The sequence below is a fragment of the Trichogramma pretiosum genome, unplaced genomic scaffold, assembly GCF_000599845.2.
Source record: "Trichogramma pretiosum strain Unisexual culture from Peru unplaced genomic scaffold, Tpre_2.0 scaffold14, whole genome shotgun sequence".
NCBI classification, from domain to species: domain Eukaryota; kingdom Metazoa; phylum Arthropoda; class Insecta; order Hymenoptera; family Trichogrammatidae; genus Trichogramma; species Trichogramma pretiosum.
The window spans coordinates 1,088,078-1,108,294 of NW_019641706.1; the positions used below are offsets into that span (position 1 = coordinate 1,088,078).

Below are 20,217 nucleotides of genomic sequence, written 5' to 3' on the forward strand. Positions count from 1 at the left end.
AGGGGAAAAAACTATCGATTACCACTCTAAAAATAAAATGACGATCGTTAAAAGGAGAGTGCGTGGGTGCTAGCGGGTTTGTAGTTGATACGATAGTCAAAATCTTCTGTAGTAAATGTAATCTTACATTTTCTCAATAGTTTTTTCCAAATTTCTTTGAAGTACCCAGAATACTAGTTTCATGAAAATAATTATTCAAACCAAGATCATGATTGGGATTTAAAAAAAAAATTGACGAATAATACGTACCCGCACACCAAAAAATTGTTGTAAAAATCCTGTAATAAATGCATTTATAGTCCAAATAACGAAAAAAATAAAAAGCCAAGAAAAAAAGAAATCGTCACAAAACTTTTGAACTTTTTTTTTTGACGTTACCATTCCTTACGAGCCTACGGTAACTATGGTGACACTTCCATAACACACGCGATAATTATCATTGCACACGACGTTCGTTTGAAACTCGCCCCACGTTTACCCTCCTCCGTAAAAAAGCAACAACTGCGACGATAAATGAAAACATTTTAAAACAATCGACGAACAATGGACAGCGAGATGAGCGAGGAAAGTGGCAGCAATATAAAACGAAAACCGTCGAAAGTAGGAAAAGCAGCAGCAGCAGCGGCGGTAGCAGCTGTGGACAAGAGTCCGGACGAGAGAGAAGAGGCAGCCGCTGCGATAGCCGATTCCGATGTGCGATCGCCCAGCAACAATTTCAGAAGGTACGATGAAAAGATAAAACAAAAAAATAACAAAAACTGTAAATCCGTAACGACGATCGCGTTTATTTCCAAAAGGTACTCGGTACCCGAGGAGAGTTTCAACAAATCCATGACCCTCGACAGCGAAACGTCCGACAGCGAGGACAGCGAGGACGAGGACGCCCAGAAGTTCACGCGCATGAAGATGATCGACTTCTACGACTCGAAGCAGTTCGAGGACCTGGACGTCAGCGCCGAGGTCAAGGAGCTCTTCCAGAACATCTCGCGCTACGCGCCGCAGAAGATCGAGCTCCAGTACAAGCTGGCGCCCTTCATACCCGACTACATACCCGCCGTGGGCGACATCGACGCCTTCCTCAAGATCCCGCGGCCCGACGGCCTGGCCGATCGCCTGGGCCTCGTCGTCCTCGACGAGCCCGCCTCGGAGCAGTCCGAGCCGGCGGTGCTGCAGCTTCAGCTGCGCAGTCGCGATCGCAACAGCGCCACGAACGCCGGCAAAGCCCCCGCCGCGGTGGTCAAGAGGCTCGAGGACGCTCCGCGCCAGGGCCGACTGATCGACAAGTGGATCGAGGACATGGGCCAGCTGCACAGGAGTCGAGCCCATCCGCCCGCGGTGCAGCTGAGGAATCGTTTCCCCGACGTGGACCAGCTGCTGCAGCCCTGGCCGCCGCAGATCGAGGCCAAGCTCTGGCGCATGGGCCAACAGCCGCCGGGCTTGCTGGGCCTCGACTGCGACCTGTTGAAACTCATCGACGTGATTTGCGCCTTGCTCGACATACCCGTGTACGGCGATCAGAGGATCGAGTCGCTGCACACGCTGTTCGCTCTGTACACCGAGGTGCACAACGTCGACATTCAGACCATTCACTCGTGAATGAATATCGTAGGCAGGAATAATCAATGACAAGATCGAAGTTGTTTTTTTCTTTGTTTTCCTTTACTTATTCGATCACGTTTAAATCGGTATACAACACCCAAATATTGATCGGATGTGTACACATACACACAATTTTTTGTTGTTGATGTTATGTCGTTGAAAAACTGTTGACGATCTTTTTGTAACATACACCACACCGTTATATCGTTGAGTATATTTATTATTAATTATTATTATATGCACTCCTCGTACGACGACGCACTTGAAAGACTGATTATAATTCAATGAGACTTGTTTTTAATAAAAATGCATTATATCGTTTGTAATATAGTTGCTGTAAGAAGCACGCGATTTGTAATTTTTTGAGAACCTTCAATGATCGAATTTACAATTGTCAATCGGAGAACTGAACACTCGATATTTTCTTTTTTCTCCATTTTTAAAAATGAAATCGTTCAACGTGGATTACTAGACTTTTTTATTAAGGTACATTTTATACTCTCGTTAATTTGACTATTAAAAATCCTTTAATTCGTTTTTATCAATGAACTTTAACTAGACCATTTTGTTGCTATCGATAGGCTATATTGTGTCTGTTTATAATTCTGTTATAGATTCGATATATAATTTTGATTCGTTAAACGTCATATTATATAATTGTACGATATTTCTCAATGTTTTTTTCCCATATAATCTCTTTGGTTTGATTATTTTTGTAACTATAGTTTGTTATATTTTATTTCGGTGAAACAATTGTGTGAACTAAAGTTCATCATCGCAATGCAACAAATTATGTGTGCGATAATTTGGCAAACGGATCGAAGCACATTGAAAGAAACAATCGTTTGAGCTAATTCGTTATTGTTAAAATTATGTATTTTTTGAGCATTGCGATTTGTTAATTTTTAAAGTATTTTCAAACAGCTAATCAAGTTTAGCACAAATCATTGCAAGCGCAATTATTCATACAATAATTTTTGCATCGTACTTGAATACTTACTAATTTTTTATATCTTAAAAATTTGTAACATTATTGCGCAGTTTAATATTAATTCTTTGTATCAGTTACTTTTATAGCCGTCCAACATCATTCGTTGAGAAGTGTTGATATGCTTTAGTTTGGTGTCTCTATAATCTCGTAAATGCATAACTTTTGGGGCGAGTAGTTTGATTCTTGGATGGAATTTATCGGTTGGATAAAATGTACATTTGTTTTCATGAATAATACGTTTAAATGTTATTAAAAACGGCACAGATTCAACAATATTTTATACTTGATATAATGATATCAATACAGATGTGTGAATGACGCTAAATATTTTTCAACTATTCCAGAGCCTCTTCCATATGCTATATTATTTCCCCTTTGCTTTCGTCTCCATGTACTCACTGAGTATCACGCATTCAGCAGCATCTTTATAAAACTGTACAAAAGTTAAAATTTGCAATTCAAGAGCATGAACATTGTCAGTACGAAGATTAATTATAAAATGCGACTCAATCTTTCACGCATATTATCAAATACACGGTCGACAAACTTAATAACTAGCCGATAACCAACTATCGAGTATGAGTTTTGACTTTTTGTCTATAAATTCGTTCTATCGTGCGATGTAGATATTTATGACTTCATTTTTTATTTCACAATGATTGATTACTCTTCGACATAATACGTATCAAAACTCTGATCAAGTATTAATAGGAGCCACTTATTTCAACTACAATTGCGTTCATTCACTCAATCATTTTCAAACGATGGCAAAATTTATAGGCAAAGCGACTTATGGTTAGTCTTACGTTAAAATTTACAAAGCAAAACATGCAATAATAAGTCTTGTTTAACAACCTATATTATGATCTATCCTTTTTTCGATTCTGCATATCGACAAAATTATATAGAAAATAAATTCGAGTAGTAAATTCAAGTTGTACAAACTCAAAAAAGTGTAGAATATATTTTTGTAAAAAAGAAATTGATTTTACAAAAAAAAAACATACATGAGATCTTCTAAAGAAAAATAAACTTTGAATTGTTTGACCAAGGCAAAGTATGTCAGACTTGAACTCAAAACCACATATTTAAATTTAGATTACAACGATTTATACTACATTTCCTTAACTTCATACGAATACTTTTACAAATAATTATTGTATCAAACGTATCATATAAACAGCACATTGTTAGTGTGGTACCGACAATACAATAAAAATACAAGAATTCGGGTCTATAATAACAGATAAACGTGCATGAGAGCAATATGTCAGTTGTTTTGTCATATTTCTTTGTCATATTGCGCTATTATTAGACGCTACATTAGACACGCTTTAAAAAAAAAATCAATAATAAAATCATACATGTAACACAAGTCCATTAACAATCATGAATTTATAGAATATAAATGTATATATACAATTTCACAAACAATACGCGCGTATGATACACAAAGCCATTCCGTTCGAATATTGTCTGAATGATCCGAGGTTGGAAAAAAAGTTTTGAACGTTTACCTTTTTTATACGGATTATTTACCCTCTCTCACATTATTATTAGCTGCTAATCGTTGGAAGAATCAAAACTTTTTTGTCAGACATTCCAAGAGATACAAAGAGAGCCGCTTTAGATTAGGCGATTTTTCAAAAGTTATTGAATTCATAAATCGAGTCACGAATAAACTAAGACTTAATAAACTAGACGGTCGTGCCGTAATTGCTGAACATGACGCGCGTACTGTCGGTATCCAGAGTCACGTCCTCGGGCGAGGCCAGATCGACCTTGACCGAGCCTGAGTTATTGCGACGCCGTGCCATGCCGCCGCCCCAGTTGGACAGCGTCCAATGATACGTTTCTGTCTCTTTCTCGTTGTCGGCATCCGCCGTCGCCGCCGCTCTACCCTGCGATTGGCCCTCGTCGATCTGTAAGAGCCAATTTGCGCTCGTCAGACAAAGCTCCTTATATTGGCAACGGATTGCGCTTTTGGGCAGAAGACTACTACTCACTTTGTCCAGAGCCGTATCGATGGACATGGACGATTGCGAGGCCACCGAGTCGAAGCTCGAGTCCGCGCCGTGATATCTGCCGGCCAAGACACCACCGTCCAGAGCCATCTCGCCCGAGGCGTCCTCGATCGAGCGCAAGATGTGCTCGCAGATGTCCGAGTCCAGGGCGATCGGATCCTCGGTGTCGCGATTGTAAATCGTCACGGCGATGTAGGCCGGATGCGGTATGGGCAGCGGGATCTCCAGCTTGTCGGCGGTGTAGGGCCTCTGGTGGCGTTTCCAGGGCTGCCAGCGGCCACCGTCGCGGCCCCCGTGATGACTGCTGCCCGTGTTCGTGCCGAGTATCGTGCGACGACGGAAACGCGTTTGTGTAAGTTGACTGATCGTGTCGCTGTGAGGATATTACATAAAATTATTAATCAAACGTCCAACGTTATTAAGACAAATAAGAACATACTTTCGCTTGTCGTGCTTTCTGTGACTGCTCGGAGGATGAGCTCGCGGATGGAACGTAGTAATGGACAGATGCGGACTGTGAACCTGTATGTTGCCTCTCGGCGCGTAAATCGCTCCCAACAGATCGGGACCGTTCACGCCACCGCCGAGCTCGGTGTTCTGCACCATGTCCGTGTATCTCTGCAGATCCACGGCCGGATGGGGCTCGAGCTTGAACTTGGTGTCGACCTCGTCGAGAGGCTGCAGGAAATCCAGACTGAATATGTCGGCGTACATGAGGCCCGCGAGGCCGGCCCAGTCCGAGGGCCCCAGACCCTTGCTCTCCCAGAAGTCGTCCTCGTTGCTGTGGGCTTGCATGCGAGCGAACACGTGCCGCGGATAGAATCGCTCGAGCATCATGGCGCCCTGCTGTATGGCCACCTTGAGATCGTAGGTGGACAGCTTGATCTTGCTGCGCACCGAGACGCCCAGGCCCGACTGCAGATCCTTGCGGCGTCGATCCAGCTTCTCGTGCAGCGCCGACACGAGATCTTTGGCCTCCTTCTCGAGCGACTTGTAGGGCTCCTTGGTCTTTTCAAGCGTGGCGGCGAAGGGACCGAAGCAGGCCTCGACGAACTGCGTGAAGTCGCGCTGCGGCTGCGTGATCAGCCGTTCCATCTCCTGCTGAAACGCGTGCAGCTCGTCGAGCTCGAGTTTCGCCTCGAACGCAGCCAACGCTTGCTCTGGTTTTATCTGAAAAATTAATAAAAATTGAGTTTAGAGTCATCGTTAAAATTTTATTTTTTTCTCTCAATTACTTGATAATAGTAATCCGATGCCAAGCCCGGCCCGGCTATTCTCTTGACCACGAAACTGTCGCTCGCGGGTATGCGTCCGCGGCTCTTGATGAGCAGATGAAACATGGCTGTGTCCCAGACGATGCCCACGCCGTAGCGTATCACCGCCACCGTGAGTATGAGGAAGGAGATCAGCGGACAGACCAAGGCCGCCACCAGGATCGCGGCCACGGGCTGCAGCAAGCCCTGTATGCCTATGTCCCAGGCGAGGGCCTCCAGCACGACGAGGTAGCGATTTCGGCCGGCCTCCGGGCTGTCCAGGTCGACGAACAGGGCCATGAAGGCGTGCAGGGCGAGCGTCACGAGCGGCATCCAGGCGAACGCCGTGACGGCGACGAAGAGCGAGGCGAAGCTTATGAGCAGACAGGCCAGCGGGAAGAGGAACAGAATGACGAGAGTGCCGACGAAGCCCTTGGCACCGTAGTTCCAGAGCCGATTGATGTGTCGAGTCATGCCCTTGCCGATGAAGCCCGTGTCGGGCTCCGTCTCGAAGTGCGTTCGACTCTTGCTTATGTGACGCCAGAGCGTGATGAGGCGCGAGTGCAGCGTGGGCGTCTGCGACGATTTGCGCGGGAACAGCGTCCCGTTGAGCTGACTGAGCTCGAGATCGGGCGTGAACGGCTGCATGAGCAGCAGCGCCCGCAGCGAGAACGGCGAGCACCAGGGCACGGCGACGCCGAACAGAAACATGGCGTTCCAGGTCCAGCACCAGGTGCGCGACACGTAATTGATCCAGCGCCAGAGGGGCCAGCGGGTCGTGGTCGTGCGCACGATCTCGCGCTCCACGAGGAACACGGGCTGACTCGGGTCGGCGCGTGGCGTGGTGATGGACGTCGGGGTGCTGCTCAGCACCGTGGGTATGGTCTCCGACTGGCCCTGAAAGCTCCGGCGGACGATCCAGTTCTTCGGCAGCCAGATCTGCGTGGGCCACTGGAAGCTCCTCGTTGGCGTTTTGACTTTTTTGAGCTCTTTCAGCAGGACCGGTTCTCTCTGCGGGGGTCGGAGAAAATCACATGAACGAGATATTGTATGAGGTAAAATTTTTAGTAATTAGATTTTGGACACTACGCGTCTTACGACTTAAAACATGTTTAGAATAAAATGCTTTAAATCGATTGATTTGAAAAAAATCATAAAATAGTATTATTGTAAGTTTTTATAGAAATTAATTTTAAAATGTTGATATTGATTAAAACAAAAATAATAAAAAAATTTTACAGGATAAAGCGTCCGATAAAAACATGAAAGCTGACATTCGGACTTGTATTTAATGGATACTTCGATAATTTGTTTTTTTTCTAACATTCAACCTCTGCAAGTATTATTCAAAAACTTGATTTTTACACTTTTACTTGGAAAATCACATTTCAAAACATTTGGATTTCCATGCGATCAAGTGCACGAACTCAATCAAAAGTTTCTTTTTTCACCATTGCATTGTGTATATTTTAAAATAGTCAAAGTATTTAAGAAACCCTGATAGAAATGTTCAAAATTGTTTTTGGCCAACGAAAAATACTTGCGGATAAATGGCCTTATGAATGTACTAAGGAAAAGAACCCCATAATCTAACATATGATGACTCATATGATGACAAAACTCTTTGACTTATACAATTATTTTAACTTTGCTACTTGTAGATTTACAGATGTAATGTACTCGCCATCTAGTGGTGAATAGATAAAGTAGTATTATGGGCACATTCAAAGAGGTTGCAAACGGATCTAAAATTTTTGAATTAATTAGATCCATTGGCATTTTCAGATCATTTAAAACGCACATTATATTTTTAACATAATGAAAAAGTAATATCAAAAAAACAAGCCGATTGCTGATAATATATTTCAAAACATTTCTACCAAGGAAGCTGTACAAAGCAAAACGATTTTTAGCAACTTTGGAATTGCTAGCACGTACCTCCTTCATGAATATCAGATCCCTGTTGAGAAAGTAGCAGGTCTGCTGGAGATTGTGCTGGGCGCAGAGGGCGATCGCCTCCTCGTGGGCGCTCCACTCGCACTCCTCGATGAAGCTCGCCTCGGCCTCGCGCATCCTGTCCCTCATCCAGGGCCCGATGCGCGACAGCACCGGGTGCTCGCGCTCGATGCGCTCCCTCAGGCTCTGCTTGGTCTTGGCCAGTTTGCGCTGCACGTTGTCCACCGCGCGATGCATCAGCACGACCGACTGGGCCTGCTGCACCAGCAGCTGGGCCACGCCCTCGCCCAGCGCCGCGATGTCCGGATGCGAGAGGATGGACGTGTAGACGCGGTGCAGGTACTCGCGCATAACCGCTTCGTTGACTTCCTGCATGAGACAAAAAAAAATTTGACGTTGTTAAGAGACAACGCAAAATCAGCAAACGCGTGAGAAAAGTTTGTGTGTGTAACACGCACTCGCTCGATCTCTTCGTCGCTCTTTTTCTGTGCTCTCAGCTCCGAGATGAGCTTCTCGCGGAAGTGCAGAAACCAGCCGCGCGTCTCACGCTCCAGTATGCCGACCAGGGTGGGCAGGGCCTTCTTGATGGTGTTGCGATTGAAGAGGCGCAGATCCACGGAGGCGCCGCCCGGCGTGCCGAACACGTAGGGCACGGGCACGGGCAGCATCTGGGCCTCGAGCTCCACCTCGAACTTCTCCGTGGCGGCGCGCTGCAGCTGGCGACGCACGAAGCCGCAGAGCAGCTCCAGCGAGTCGTCGTACTCGGCCTGTGGCAAACGTAAAATACGTATTTTTGAATCAAATTTGAAATGAAAAGAAGTAATATGTTGGTTTGATTAAATTTTTCCTAAAAAATAAATGAATATTCATCTCAACGTCAAAAGGAAGGCTCTGTAGTAAAAGTACTAAACAATTTATAAATAGTTATCGGTCAATGAAAAAGTTTCTGGGATATTAAAAGGCCATTAATCAAAAATGTACAATTTTTCGAAACAGTTGAAAGACTGATCTCACATATAAAATTATTTTGACTTTGCCACTTTAATTTGTTTGTTTGGAAACTGGTCTAAATTTTTGTGAACAGTTAATTTTTCATATTCAGTTTTTGTTTCTATTGAAATTTGTTCCGAAGATTTTGGACCAATTTAACGTTCTATCGTTTTATAAGAATTTTTCAATATTTCCTGTCGCATGTGAACGCAACGTGAAAAATAAAAATGCTTACCATCTAGAAGCAGAGTTGGAACTAACGACTTATTCATTCAGTATTTTAAAGACTCTATTCCGTTGTTCCGTATCCAAAGTATATTGAATGAAATTGATAGCTTTTCAAGTTAAAAAAAAAAAAAACGATGAAACTCAACTATTAAACGAATAGACAAATCAATCGTAATATACTCCCAAAAACAATGTAAATAATTGTTATGCCTCGTATAGTTACTATTGCATGCAAGGCCAACTACCATCACCAGTACCGGATTAAATGTCATATAAATAAAAAGTTCATATCGATTAGTAGATAGTCCTACTCGATGCCGAATTTCGAGGCTTACCTTGCAAACGAGCTCGGCGACGAGGTATCTGCATCGCTCCTCGGCGATCTTGTGATCGAGATACTGGGCCTCGAGGGACGGCACTCCGACGCAGATGTCGAGCAGTCGCAGCGTGCCCGCCACGAGCGCCTTCGCGGACTCGCGCACGCTGAAGCAGTGCGAGACCAGTCGATTCTTGGCGGTGACGACGATGAAGCGGGCGGCCAGCGCGAGATCGCGCAGCAGCGCCTCGCGTCTCCGGTCGCGGCCCCGCTGCAACAGTCCGCTCAGACGCCAGCGATGCTGCTGGCCCGGAAAGTTGAGAGACTCCACCTCGAACTCCCTGCGAGCGGTGGAAAATACAATGATGGATTAGTATCGATTCGGGAGGAGAGAGAGAGAGAGTGCGAGAGGCTCGCGTAACGGCAAGAAAAAAAATCAAGTGGGGGTTCACGCACGTTAAATTACCGAGCAGTCGTCGCTGAGCTACCCTGAGTATGCAAAACATTATGCAAAAAAAAACATTTCAATTTGTACGTGCATTTGATACCTGGTAGAAATGCTCGACATTTTATGACTAATTTTTGGGCAATAAAAGCTTTTTTTACATAAAAGAGATTATATTAGAACTGAAAATACACTAACTATAAGTGTAACTTTTTTTTGAACATTTCTAACCTCTTCCATTAATGTTCGACAATGACAGTTTACACAGTTATTTTGAGTTTGACTTATACAATTAATTTGACTTTACCACTTGCAGATTTAGACTAGGTACTCGCCATCTGGCGGTGAAGACTTGAAGTGGTATCATTGCATTTAAAATGATTGAAAACAAAGGAAACGATTCAAGTCATTTTCAACTCATTTAAAATGCGCTTAGTATTTATTAATAACATAATGATAATAGAAAAATGGCCAAAAATCAGTCAACAAATGGAAACCTATTTTAAAACCTTTTAAATAGCCATTTTTTTCTACCAGGATTAATGTAGTGTTTTTATTAAAAAATTCTTTTATCTCTATGCATGTGGTATAGTGCATTAGCTGTATTGGTACAATTTTTGCATGCACTCGAGTAATGGATTTATGATACATAGCTGAACTTGCATGAGGAAGCTTTAAAGGATATAAAGGGTAAATTCAAGTAACGTATGATGTACACAGGTATGTGCACGTTTTGATGGATGCTGGATTGTTGTTCGTCGACGCGTTATAAAAAAAAAACATAAACATATAGCTGATAACTGGATATTTTTTTACAAGTATTTCGTTGTTATCAAAACGTGAACCTGAATGATGCATGTATTATCGTATTTACACAGTGTGGTGGTCATAAAAAACGTATACACAATGGGTACATTCTAAACATTGAATATAAATGCGATATGCCTGCGATGCGAAATTGAAAGCAGGACACGTACCCGTATCTTCGAATGCTCTCCAGCTGAGCGGCATTGAGCTTCTTTGGCTTCCCGTACTTATCCTTGTGCAAGCTTTCGTTTCCACACACAGAAAAAAAATACAACAATCGTTTTTGCTCTTGTACTTTGTAATTAATTTTCTCCCCACTCCAACGTTTCTCCCTCATTCATTATTATATTATACATTATATATTTTCAATGAAAAGTTCGTGGACAATGAAGAGTGCGGATTAAATGGAGAAGAGACGGGGAGGTCGATGAACTCATTATTGTGCATCGAACTTGACTTTTGAACTTTAATATAGCGTACTTTTATATATAAGAAGCAAATTTATAATGTGTACACTTACCCTCGCTCTCTGATGCTCTCGAGCTGCTTGTTGGTGAGCCTGCGGGGCTCGCCCTTGACGTCGACTGCCACGGCGTCGAGCTCGTCGAAGCTCGGCGCGACGAACATGTCGCGCAGATGGTACTGCTGATGGTACTTTTTGCTGGCGCCGCGCACCAGACTGTCCTCGCCGTTGTTGGCCGCGACGACATTGTTGTGCTGCTGCTGCTGTTGATGTTGTTGAGACGATAAGCCCACGGGCAAGACGATGGGAAAGGTCTTCCAGTGATAGAGAAACTGCTGGGCCACCTGCTCGATGTTGCGCACCAGGGACTCGACCTCGGCCGGGGCACCGCGCAGATGACGACAGTCGAACTCCACGGGCTCCTTCTCGGGCTGCAGGCCGTCCTGCGGCAGCGGCTGATACATCTGCAGCGGTCCGAAGGTTTCTTGACGATCTTCGCCGCCTCCTCCTCCACGGCTAGTTGCCATTTTGTTATTATTGTCGCTGCTGCCGCTGCTGCTGTTCGTGGCGAATAGCAAGCTACGTGGCGGCTGGGGTCAGCTTCTGTTGGCCTCCGAGGACGAGCGCAGAGCCGGCGTAGGGGCAGCGGCCAGTTCCTCGTACACGAGGCTGCTTCGCGCTACCATCTTTCATCGCCCGACTATTACGAAATCGCTGCTGCAGAACTGTAAATCATATGAGAGAGCCCACATGAGTCATAATTGTGCGTATCGGGCATGTCTTACACGCTTTACATAAAAAGTTCATCGTTGCGAAGGAATTCAGGCTTATATGCGCGAGGGAGCTTAATGGGCTCTATATAGTATAGCACCGCGCGAAGCTTGAAAGATGCACGGGTATACATACGACTATAACCGCGAACTCGGGACTTTCCGAGAATCTATACAGAGCGCACATACATACACACGCGCGCAATTTACGTACGTGTATAAATTCACATGTAGAGAGACAAGACAGTCCCTTTGTGCGCGCGCGAGCTTATTTCGGCGAGCGCTTGCGCTTTATATATACTCGCGAAGCGTAACTTTGTTGAAAAATATTTACACGATGATCGATGTAAAAGTGGAGCGAGTTTTTTTCGTTCTTCACTTGCACGAATTCGAAGTCAATGCGAAAGAATGAATATATTTACGCGATTCGAATTAAACTTTTATGATATTTTATAAAATCATAATGCTGCCCGTAATTTTCTTCAAACCCGTGCTTAGACTTATACAACTATTTTCACTTAGCCAGTTGCAGACTTACGGATCAAGGTCTACTCGACATCTAGCGGTGATTTTTTCGAAAAATGCACGTAAGCTGGACTAATGATACATTGGTCGCATTATGTATGTGGCGACTCACTTCACCGCAGTCTTACATATATAATTAAGTAATTGAACTGCTAAAATGTTCACCTATTGTTTTATCGTCGCCAGGCGATAAAACTAATTAATCGTTCAGTTCAGTTCAGCGACAACCTCCGAGACGAGCTAGTCTCAAATAATAAAGCTCCTCACTGTTAAGAATATTTATATTTCTTGTCCTTCGTTCCTACATGTATACTGTACTAACAAAGTAAGTTTTGCAGTTGCTCGCGAGCGCCCGGCAAGGTCGACAAACTTGCTATACACTGATTATTTGCAAATTTGTCGAACAATAGCTGAAATGCATGCTACACATATAATATTCATTATACATTGTATAAAATAGGAGCAACGCGACGAGATCGATGATTAGGCCTCGACTCTCGATGATAAGTTCTCGAGTGAAAGAGGCAGCAGCTGTTTTGCGATTGGCTTATCGACGAAACATCGCTCTCGTTCATAATACATCGAGCATATCAATTTCGAGAGTGCTCGAACTTTGAAAATCTGCGCACGCATTCTCTGCATTACGATGGCAACTTAACGACGACGATGTTCGCGGCGAAGGTGGAGGGAGGTGGGGGAGGCGTGCATACGTCGTGGTTGCGCGCGGTGAGCTTTCAAACCACCCGCGATGTATATTTTTGGATCGTTGCCCGTGAGGCGAGCTCGAGAAACGAGGGAAAATCCAAAATCAAAGAGAGAGAGAGAGAGAGAGAAAGAAAAAGAAGAAAGTCGAGCGAGGCGCGAGTATAATAAGAAAAGTCGCGTGGACGATAAATTAGAGGGCGTTACGAGAATTCGTCTTTTGACGAAGAAAATTTGCAAGATTTCGAGCGAACCCTTCAAAGACTTGCGCAAGTTTAGAAACTAATGGTCGTCGCTCGTCCTGTCCAGATAATTAGAGCGATGTTATACTTGATATATTGAGATAATAACGACGCGGCTCGAAAAAAGTCTCGTCGCATATCGTTTCGTACAAAATACAATGAGAGAATTTGGAATCGACGAGTCTCGGCAGCGTCAAGATGATAGCGAGCAGCATAGTCGCAATAACAAGCGACACAGCGAAAAACGAGATGTACTGCAGAGAGTATAATACAAGAGAGAAAGAGGGCTCGGTTTTCAGGCGTGGCTTATATATATCGGGGCTCTCTTTCTCTCTTTCTAAAAAGACAGATAACGCATGCAGCGCATGAAGCAAAAAGAGAGCGAGAGAGACAGACTGAGAGCAACGACGACATTGCTTCGGCGCGCAATCCTATATGCCACTCTTTAAGCTCGGTGTTATTTGCTCGCACACACGCATCGTGCAGCGCGAGTAAAGTGCAAGGGTCGGGTGTATACGAGTTTCGAACGCGCATCGGAAGAGAGACAGTTCGTTTCGTGTGCAGCTCCTATATGTGCATATTGTCAGTCTACAAAGTCGTATACTACGTATAGTGGAAAGAGTAAGAGAGATAGAGAGAGAGAGAGAGAGAGAGGAGACGTGCTCGAGAGTCGCATGTGTGTATGCAGCGACTGCAGCTCGCGCATAGGCAATACGAATTGTCGTCGTATTTTCAAGCTCGCAAAAAACGTGTGTGCAGCGCGCGTGGAGCTTTATACGCTGCGGACACGAACGTGCTGCAGTACATAAGTACGCGTTACACACGCTTCTCCCCTTTTCCTAAAGAATCCCTTAAATATATGTCTGCAATGTATACGCATTCGAGCTGTTTTCGGAACCATTACAGTTTTCCACTTTTCTATACATACCAACGCGCTAATTCGATCCATGGGTGCTGCTGCTGCTGCACACGAGTGGTAGTAGACAGTTCGGGACGAAATTAAAATAGCCTCTCTCTCGCTCTCGAGTAAAAGCTCTCAAACGCCGCTCGCAGAAGCTCGACAAAATCGCCCCGACCATTTCCCTCTCTTTCTCTCGAGCTTTCTCGCGAGCGACGACGAACTCGTTCCCAATTCTCTATTAGCTCTTTTGTGTGTGCGCGCGGATGACTTGGAAGTGTATAATATGCGCGCCCGATTCGATTTCCGAAAGCTCGAGCGAAGCCGAAGCTTTGAAATTAAAATTACGCGTCGTAGATACACGATGTAAGCTCGAGCTTTTTATACGTTTACGGGAACACGAGAGAGGCAGAGATGTGCACTTGAATAGTTGCACTTGCGGTGCGATCGCGTGTACGTATACAGTGTTTTAGAGCTGTGAACACATGCCATTGAAAAGAATCGATGCTGCGACACACAATATAGATATATTGTAAGTCTGCGTGAATGTTCGTCACCGGCATGCTACTGCCGGGGGGAAAAAAAGTCGCGGCGTACCTATACTACATGCGTTTCTCGTGCTATATTTATGTATCGCATGCATTTGTGCATGTGTGTCTGTGTACACAAGGCGTAGTCGTTCCGGCGCTCCACGCTTTATATACATAGAGTTACCAGTCGCTCTATTTTTGCCCGTATTTACCTAAAAAAATATACATACACGCTGCTGCAAGCACGCGGCCGGGATGCGTATATGCTCCTACGTGTGTGCGAATGCGTGAATGTGTGAACGTGTGTAATATAAGAGCGACGTCATTTTTTTTGCGCAACGAAACTTGTGCATACATATATTCGTGTCTCTTTTTGTCTAACGTGTGTACGTATGAGTGCGACTGCGTGGGATAAGCTCGAAGGCGAGCGACCTTTTAATACTTTCCAAGTGTGCAGCAGCGAGCACAGCAGCAGCAGCAGCAGCAAAAAAAATGAGATACATTACGTACAAGAGCGCGCGAGCGAAGAAGAAGAAGAGACGACTTAGCGGGGCGTCGACGCTTTCGACACCTTCCGTGCATATGCATATATAGTGCGGCGTTACTTCATAATCTCGCTCGCTTGCATACAAAATATATGTATACAAGTATATAATATGACAGTTTTTTTTGCGGCGAGAATGACGATTCGAGTATACTGTATAGCGATGAATAATGCGTCGAAGCTAAACGCGATAAAAAATATTTATTATGCAAGGCGATCATCGCGAGTGACGATGCGTGCGTTAGAGCGACGAAGCAGCGCAACCCGGCACAACGCGCGGAGGACACGATATCGTTGTTATATGTTATGGAAGCTATTACACAGCGCACGCTTTACAATAGAGTATATCTAGAAGCGATGACGAAGTGACAGTCGTGTGTCAAAGGAATATGCGTGTAACGGCATTTATATCATAGCGCAGGCATACGCTATCGTGTGTCACGGCGTTCGAGAGAGACTCTGATTTTTTGTTTTGTTTCGTTTCCGTTAACTGCGTGATGTTTTCTCGAGCTGCGAGTATATCCAAAGCGATACGAGTTTAGAACAATTAGAAAACGAAGGATAAAGACACGATGATCGAACGAAGAAGAAATAATAAAAAAAAAGGAATAGGAGCAAGAGAAGAAATTACGAGCTCAGTGTGAGGTCGCGCACGAGCCATAGATCGGATGCGCGAGATACGACACGCGACTGTGTGTTACGATATATCATTGTATAGGTATAGGTGGAAGTCTTAGACCAATGTGTGCTCGTGCTGCAACACACACACGTTGTTGGATAGTTGGCAGTGGCAATAGCATTGAAAGCCTCGACCGGTTGCCTTTCCCTTCACCTCCTGACACATACGTATGGCATTGTATATAGGTATCTATCTATCCTAGAAAATCAAGCGAGGCAAGCGTGGGTGTATGGGTTCGCGTGCGCTATATGTATATTGTAACATCGTTCCCGGAGCAACTACTACTACACGAAGCGCCGAAGCGCAGAAGCCGATAAGCGCGCCCGATAGGATGTATAGATATATATAGTCATTGTCTTACAATATCGATCGACTTTGCGGCCTCATCCTTTCTTTAGAAAAGCGTTACTGCGTTATATGTATAACCGCACATATTCCTAGAGGTGTGATGAGTTATGCGCGCGGCGGCCAACGAGGCGTTAAAAGGTCGATAGACGCCAGCATGAGCGCGTGCGACAACTATATACGTTTTTTCCTACGATTATCGGACGCCTCGGGATGGCTATAAATATATAAGTAAAGTATATAGGCACGCGATAAATCATCGACGAGCGAGAGAATGTGTCTCTCCTAGCGCGGCAGGAAAGGTTTAATTAACGAAGTCGGATGGGTGGAAGAGGACACGTTGCGTGCGTTTTTTATTTTTATTTATTTTTTTTTTTATTTTAATTCAAGAATAAGAACCTATCAACGGTCAATTGTGGGAGGGACGTGCACGAACGCGACGGGGGTATATTTTCGCATTATCTTCTTCAGCGACGTCGCGGTCGTACACTACTGTATACCACGTGTGCATTGTAAAACGTCAAGAGCAAGAGAGAGAGAGAGAGAGAGAGAGATAGACACAGCGAGACTGTATAAGAGCGGAAGCAGCGAATTGAAACGTCGCCGCCACCGCCCGTTGCCGTCGCCGTCTGAATAGCGAACCGCGCGCACAGTTCGAAAAGCTCGCCTTGTACGTGGCTCTCCGGTATTATACATACGTATATATATAAACAGACAGATCACTCTCATGCTTTCATTCATAAAAGCTACAGCGGTGCACTGCAGTGCCACACCGTCTCGAGTCTGCTGCTGCTGCTGCTGCTGCTGCGAACATAACAACGCGAGTTTTTTCTTCTTCTCTTTTTCCTTTTTTTTTCTCTTATTGTTGCGATTGTTGCGAATGGCATTAATTGCTCTCGTCGCAGTTGTCGTCTCGATCGAGGAACAATTAACATATTTCCAATCATTTCGAGAGCTAGCGCAAATTTATATATGTTTCAACGAGGAGGAGGAGATTTCTCGATCGTCGACGTGCAACAATGGAGAGAAAACGCAAAGAAAGACGTACGATCGAATCTCTGCTACGCTGTATGAGGATTTCGAGCGTGGGAATAAGAGACAGTCGCGCAATTGTCATTTCATTTGCGTGCACATATCATTAATACACATGTATAGAAGAACGTCTCACTTTTCTTTCAAAGTGGTTCGCGCGCAACTCTCATACTAAATATTATTATTATATACCGGTCAGTCAACATAGTTAATGAATCGATGACCAAAATCAATTACGTAAATAAAAAAAAAAAACATCTCAACCCACGCCCACGAAATGACATTTATCCTATACTAAAACTTTCTCCTCCTTTCAAACGATCTCCTTCAAACCTATCTATGTACGCAATACTTAACGAGTTTACGAGATCGCGAACGAGTTCATCGTCGTCGTTGCGAAGTATGTAACTGCGCGCGACGTCGACGAGCTACAGCGACCGACGCGTCAATATTACAGCGCTATGCACAACGCGTGACATTCTATTAAGGGCCATGAGTAATCGATCGCCGCGCACTTCTATTAAGTTCGTTATACTCCGCTTCAACTGCTGCTACTGCCACAACTGCACTTCTGCGGGTCGAGAGAGAGAAAGAGAGAGTAAGTAAAGTAGAGTCGCGTGCTCGCGGCTAAAAAAAAAAGGAACGAGAGCTTGGGATATGATGTATAGCCCGGGCGAATATATATACAGTTCATATATATTACATTGACCTCATTAGGTCGATGGGATGATGGAGCGACGATTAAAAGTGGAGCCTTTATGTATGTATGTACATGCGCATGGCACATACATACACTGCAGCGCACGGCTGTGATAAAAGATAAACGAGCTGTAGAGAGCGTGGCGAAGGTATTATAATCGTAGAGCCGCGATTTAACCCCTCCCTATATATACACTTAATACGCGCACTATCTTTCTTCGTCTTATATATATGAATGTGTGTGTGTCTGTGTGTGTATAGGCTTCGACGTCTCTTTCTCCGCGGAATGCGGTCAAAAAGATATTCCCCGCTTAGCGCGTATATCGAGTCGAGAGAGTTTAGCGAACTGCTTGCGTATATATATCTAAATCTATTTGATATTACGAAGATCGAGATCCATCGATAGGCGAGTAGACGGCGACGAAGTTTATATTAAAGCGAAGTTGCGTGTGTATATATATACAAAAGTAAAGCAGAAGAAAAAAAAGAAACATGAATCGTCGAGCGGCACTTACACATGCACACATGAGCTCGCATGTGTGTATGCATGTGTTTGCATAATGTGTGTGCGATCATGCCTGCAGCCTGCAGGGCTTTTAAACGTTATATACTTATAATAATACGGAACGTGAATTTCAGGAACATATTTTATTCAGGCCACGCGACTATTATACGGACGACGACGACGACGACGACGACGACGAAAAAAGAGTTACAAAAAAAATGTATATAAGAAAAGGTTCCTTTTTCTGGGTCATTAGTCCACCTCGCGATCTAAGGAGCTGCTGCTGCTGCACGTTTGTGCATATATACCCAACACACAGGCACACAGCTGACTTTATACACGTTACATTATATAGCCTATTCCACAGGACCTCTCCCATTCGTTTGTGTTACCGTTGTGTACGAATGTAATGTACGCGCGCGCGTGTGTATATATGTGCATTGTAAGTACACACGCATATAATGACCGACGCGCGAGCCAAAATCTACACACGGACACGCATGTCTGTTGTATTTCATGCGTAGAAACGAAAAAGGGGGATAAAAAAAGGTTGGCGAACGGCGTTTCTGCTTTGTGTATATATGCTATATATATCGTGTGCAGTGTACTTACAGTTGTTTTCAATGAAACGGCAGAAGCGCAGAGATCCCTATGTAAGGTGAACGATCTGTGTGCTGCTGCACTGGACGACAACTGCCGCCCGAGAGTAGACTCCCTTTTTCGCAGACGTCTCACGGCTCGCCAGACGCCATTCACGCCAATTCGGGTGTTATATATCACTCGCACAGATCCGATACAAACAACAACAATGACCAACAAAAAATCACGTATACACGGAGACACGAGAGACGAGGCCGAAAGAAAATAGCCGCGCCGCGCGCACACGTTTGCGTGCACTTCTTCTTCTTCTTCTCCTCTATCGCATCGGTAGTAGAAAAATACTCACGGACTCACAATACACTGCACATCGGACACTACTGCTGCTGCTGCTGCTGTTGCAGCTCGGGCCGACCGACTGCACACTGCACCAGATTACATGTATTGCAGAGCTGACTGCCCCGCGGTGCGCAGCTCCCGTGTGTACCATACACAAACGCACACATATAACACATACACGCGTACACAAACACTCGAGCAGTCAAGAGCAACGATGAAACTGCACTGGAGAGAGATGTGCATGCACTATATGTATATTATGGCATTTACGAGCGAGTATCGCTGACGGCCGTGGCGTCACTGAAACGTCTCTGCTGCTGCTGCAGTACGCGCGACGAGTGGTGCACATGAGCCGCCGCCGCGAGAATACAAGGATCGACTTTTCTCTCTCGTGTATTCGCGCGAGAGATATAATAGTGAGAGGCTAGTGGCGGCAGCACAACACGGCCTCGCGGCAGTTAACTGTCGCCGCGTTGGAATAGAGTTTTGAACTGACTTGTAAATACGTTTACGTTTGTATGGTAGAAAGTCAAAATAAGGAGTCGACTTTGGCGCGGGCAAGAATGGAAATGGGAGAGAGGGAGAAGTGCGAGCTGATAATCATTTACTAATGAGCCTCTGGTATTTTTTTGTATACAAGCAGATATGTTTTTAATGTATCGATGCTCGTTGAGCTTATATGGGGATAGTGGCGACGGCGCCGCCGCCGCCGGAACGACATTCCACATCGCGACAATT

At 44.7% G+C, this 20,217-nt stretch overlaps 2 protein-coding genes across 3 annotated transcripts; one reads left to right on the forward strand and one right to left on the reverse strand.

Annotated features, from left to right (window-relative positions):
* The first annotated feature begins 475 nt into the window (after window positions 1-475).
* Window positions 476-1,609, forward strand: LOC106656821 (intraflagellar transport protein 46 homolog). Its single transcript, XM_014377973.2, has 2 exons — window positions 476-722; window positions 798-1,609. The coding sequence occupies exons 1-2, from the start codon at window positions 544-546 to the stop codon at window positions 1,594-1,596; spliced, it is 978 nt and encodes a 325-aa protein (XP_014233459.1). The 5' UTR covers window positions 476-543; the 3' UTR covers window positions 1,597-1,609.
* A 2,657-nt stretch (window positions 1,610-4,266) lies between these two features.
* Window positions 4,267-19,936, reverse strand: LOC106657177. 2 transcript variants are annotated; one of them, XM_014378548.2, is made up of 10 exons: window positions 19,156-19,936; window positions 11,130-11,797; window positions 10,780-10,851; window positions 9,377-9,698; window positions 8,282-8,590; window positions 7,806-8,192; window positions 5,850-6,878; window positions 5,054-5,784; window positions 4,597-4,987; window positions 4,267-4,512 (listed from the first exon to the last, which is right to left on the reverse strand). In XM_014378548.2, exons 2-10 carry the CDS (start codon window positions 11,597-11,599, stop codon window positions 4,288-4,290), a joined length of 3,936 nt encoding a protein of 1,311 aa, XP_014234034.1. In that variant the 5' UTR covers window positions 11,600-11,797; window positions 19,156-19,936; the 3' UTR covers window positions 4,267-4,287. The 2 variants fall into 2 exon arrangements, with proteins under 2 accessions (XP_014234034.1, XP_014234035.1); XM_014378549.2 differs by lacking the exon at window positions 10,780-10,851.
* Window positions 19,937-20,217: the final 281 nt, after the last annotated feature.

Bases quoted from the DNA above. Each gene is read 5' to 3' on its own strand.
- LOC106656821 (XM_014377973.2), top strand. From the start codon at position 544: ATGGACAGCGAGATGAGCGAGGAAAGTGGCAGCAATATAAAACGAAAA. The intron at 723-797 runs GTACGATGAAAA...TATTTCCAAAAG, and splicing joins CCCAGCAACAATTTCAGAAG to GTACTCGGTACCCGAGGAGA.
- LOC106657177 (XM_014378548.2), bottom strand. From the start codon at position 11,599: ATGGCAACTAGCCGTGGAGGAGGAGGCGGCGAAGATCGTCAAGAAACC. The intron at 5,785-5,849 runs GTAATTGAGAGA...TTAATTTTTCAG, and splicing joins CATCGGATTACTATTATCAA to ATAAAACCAGAGCAAGCGTT. The intron at 4,513-4,596 runs GTGAGTAGTAGT...TGGCTCTTACAG, and splicing joins TCGATACGGCTCTGGACAAA to ATCGACGAGGGCCAATCGCA.